General features: G+C 40.3%; 1 protein-coding gene across 1 annotated transcript; it reads right to left on the reverse strand.

The window, feature by feature from the left end:
* Nucleotides 1-590: 590 nt before the first annotated feature.
* Nucleotides 591-2,339, reverse strand: LOC108810915 (putative polyol transporter 1). Its single transcript, XM_018582986.2, has 3 exons — nt 2,213-2,339; nt 1,792-2,138; nt 591-1,652 (listed from the first exon to the last, which is right to left on the reverse strand). Exons 1-3 carry the CDS (start codon nt 2,337-2,339, stop codon nt 591-593), a joined length of 1,536 nt encoding a protein of 511 aa, XP_018438488.2.
* Nucleotides 2,340-2,559: the final 220 nt, after the last annotated feature.

Consider the following 2,559-nt stretch of genomic DNA (forward strand, 5'->3'; position numbering starts at 1 on the left):
ATTTGTTATTTTTTTAGTTTTCAGCACTTATAAGTTTAGCTTCTTGTGTGTGTACTAGAAGTTTAAAATCGACATTTATGTTTGATAATTTCAGATTTCTTATGATATAATATTTAAAATCATTTATTTTGTATATTAAAAATAAAGCCTTGTTCGTTTATATATTCAAATCCAGCATTTGAATAAAACTGTAGCCATGTCATTGCAATTAGCTACGACCATTGTTCTCATGAATCCGTTGCGAGCTGGCTACAATTTGGCGACGATTCACAGTCAATGTTGGTTCTGTGATTTCATTCTAGCTACAAAAAATTCAGTAACCATTTCACTGATTTCTTGTAGTTGCGTTATGGCTATATCTTTGTATATGTGCTTGTCGTTACAAAAAAAAATAGCAGCAGTTGGGTTTGAACTCAAATTCTTAAGAAAATAAAATTGTGCTTAGTTAACAAGTTGAGCTTGATGAATACATTACATTGTTTACACATGTTAATTAGTTTTATATTTAAATATGTGGCACATCCCAAAAATTATTTTCATTTTAAGAAAAATTGACCCAATATTCACAACAACATATTTCATTATTCTTATCAGTGTTCCTCAACCACTTCTTTACCTTCCTTCGTAACATTCTTCTTCTTGTTTGCAGTGTAGCTCCCGAAAAGACTCTCCATCTCTTCCAAAGGCATACCTCGGGTCTCTGGAAGGAAAGTAAAGAAGAAGGCCCACGCAGCAGCAGCAACTCCAGCAAAGAGAAGGAATGCACCACCAATGGTTAAACCTTTAGAAAGCGATAGGAATGTCATTCCGATAATACCACTCATCAATCTATTCAACATCACTCCCAAACTTGCCCCTTGAGCTCTTAGCCTCACAGGGAATATCTCTGAGCAGTAGACCCACGTCACTGGTCCTGCACCTATTGAGAATGTTGCTACAAACGTCATTACCGTCGTAACGCTAAGCCCAATAGCCCACTTGATGGTCTGTCCTGGGTTTCTGTCGATGACTGTAAGACTAGTCCCAAGTGCGGTCAAGGAAAGAAACATTCCCCCCATACTCGTGAGCAACAAGGCACGACGTCCAAACCGGTCGACCACGCAAGTCCCTACAACGATAAAGAGTGTTTTGACAACTCCAACAGCGACAGTTGCCAAGAGCTGGTCATTCTTGGATTTCAGTCCAGCCTTTAGGAAGATGGTCGGAGAGTAAAGGACGACCGCATCAATCCCGGAGGCTTGCTGAGAGAAATGGATACCAAGACATGCTATTAGGATATGTCGGACAGCAGGGGTTGGTCGGACAATAAGATCCTTCCACACACCTTTTCCTGCACTCTTCCTGTTGGGGACAACTATAACATCGTCTGTCATGTCCTCGGGAATTCCGGCAGCCCGTTTGATGTCATTGAGCCTAGAGATGGCTTCTTCTTTGGTGTTTGAGGTTTTGTCAAGAACTTTAAAAGCATCCCCAAGACGACCCTGGAGGACGAGCCATCTCGGAGACTCAGGCATCGCCAACACTCCAATGGCTAGGCACACCGCGGGAATCGCTCCGATACCTAACATGAGCCTCCATCCAAGATGTTCTGGAAGCTTGGAGAAAAAGTAGTTCGATACGTACCCCAAAAGTATACCAATGTTGATAAATATCTGCATACAACACAACATATCAGCATTAAATTTCATTTACAATGTGCAGTTTATCATATTTAAAATTAGAAAGCTTCAAAGTAGTTTAGCTATTGGTTTCAAAAAAAAAAAATAATAATAGAAAGGTCAAATTTTAGACCTCAGGGAAAGAGCTGAGGAAACCACGAGAAGAAGCAGGAGCAACTTCAGCGGTGTAAACTGGCGCAATCATCATAGCATAACCCACACCAATACCAGCTACAAAACGGCCAACCATAATGAAAGGATAATTTGTGGCAAACCCCATGAGAAGGGCACCACAAAAGAAGAAGGCTCCTGCCAACACTATGGTGTATCGTCTCCCGATCCAATCAGAAGTTCTACCCGCGGCGCCTGAACCTACCAGAGAGTAGATGTTTAAAATTCCCATAAGGATCTCAAGCTGTACGTCGGACAGTTTCAAATCGTCTTTTATAAAAATTGCAGCTCCACTCATCACTCCAATGTCTGCAACATCCATAGATATGTAAGGACGGTTACAGAAACCTACTATGACATGGATTGTTAGAATTAAATTGTACCGTAACCAAGGATGATTGAAGTCATGGAGGCTAAGATTGCACAAGCAAAAGCAAACCGGCTTCTATTCCCCCTTGGTGGCTCGATTTCTTCACTGACAACACCTTTTTCTATTCCAGAGGAATTCATTGTCTTTGATGATTGCAAGACAATGAAATTAGTTAATAGAAGAGAGTATGAAACTGGCAGATGAACTTTGTTTCTTGTGGATGATGGAACATTGGGAGGATAAAAGGGTTTAAATAAACATGCAATGCTCACAACAGAAACTAGCTAATATCGACTGTCAAAAGCAAATACTTAGTTACTTGATTACCTGTTATGGTTAAATAAGATCTCAGGGATAAAA

Source organism: Raphanus sativus, chromosome 6 (genome assembly GCF_000801105.2).
Source record: "Raphanus sativus cultivar WK10039 chromosome 6, ASM80110v3, whole genome shotgun sequence".
Lineage (NCBI taxonomy): Eukaryota > Viridiplantae > Streptophyta > Magnoliopsida > Brassicales > Brassicaceae > Raphanus > Raphanus sativus.

Bases quoted from the DNA above. Each gene is read 5' to 3' on its own strand.
- LOC108810915 (XM_018582986.2), bottom strand. From the start codon at position 2,339: ATGAATTCCTCTGGAATAGAAAAAGGTGTTGTCAGTGAAGAAATCGAG. The intron at 2,139-2,212 runs GTACAATTTAAT...TGGATGTTGCAG, and splicing joins TTCAATCATCCTTGGTTACG to ACATTGGAGTGATGAGTGGA. The intron at 1,653-1,791 runs GTCTAAAATTTG...TGTTGTATGCAG, and splicing joins TCCTCAGCTCTTTCCCTGAG to ATATTTATCAACATTGGTAT.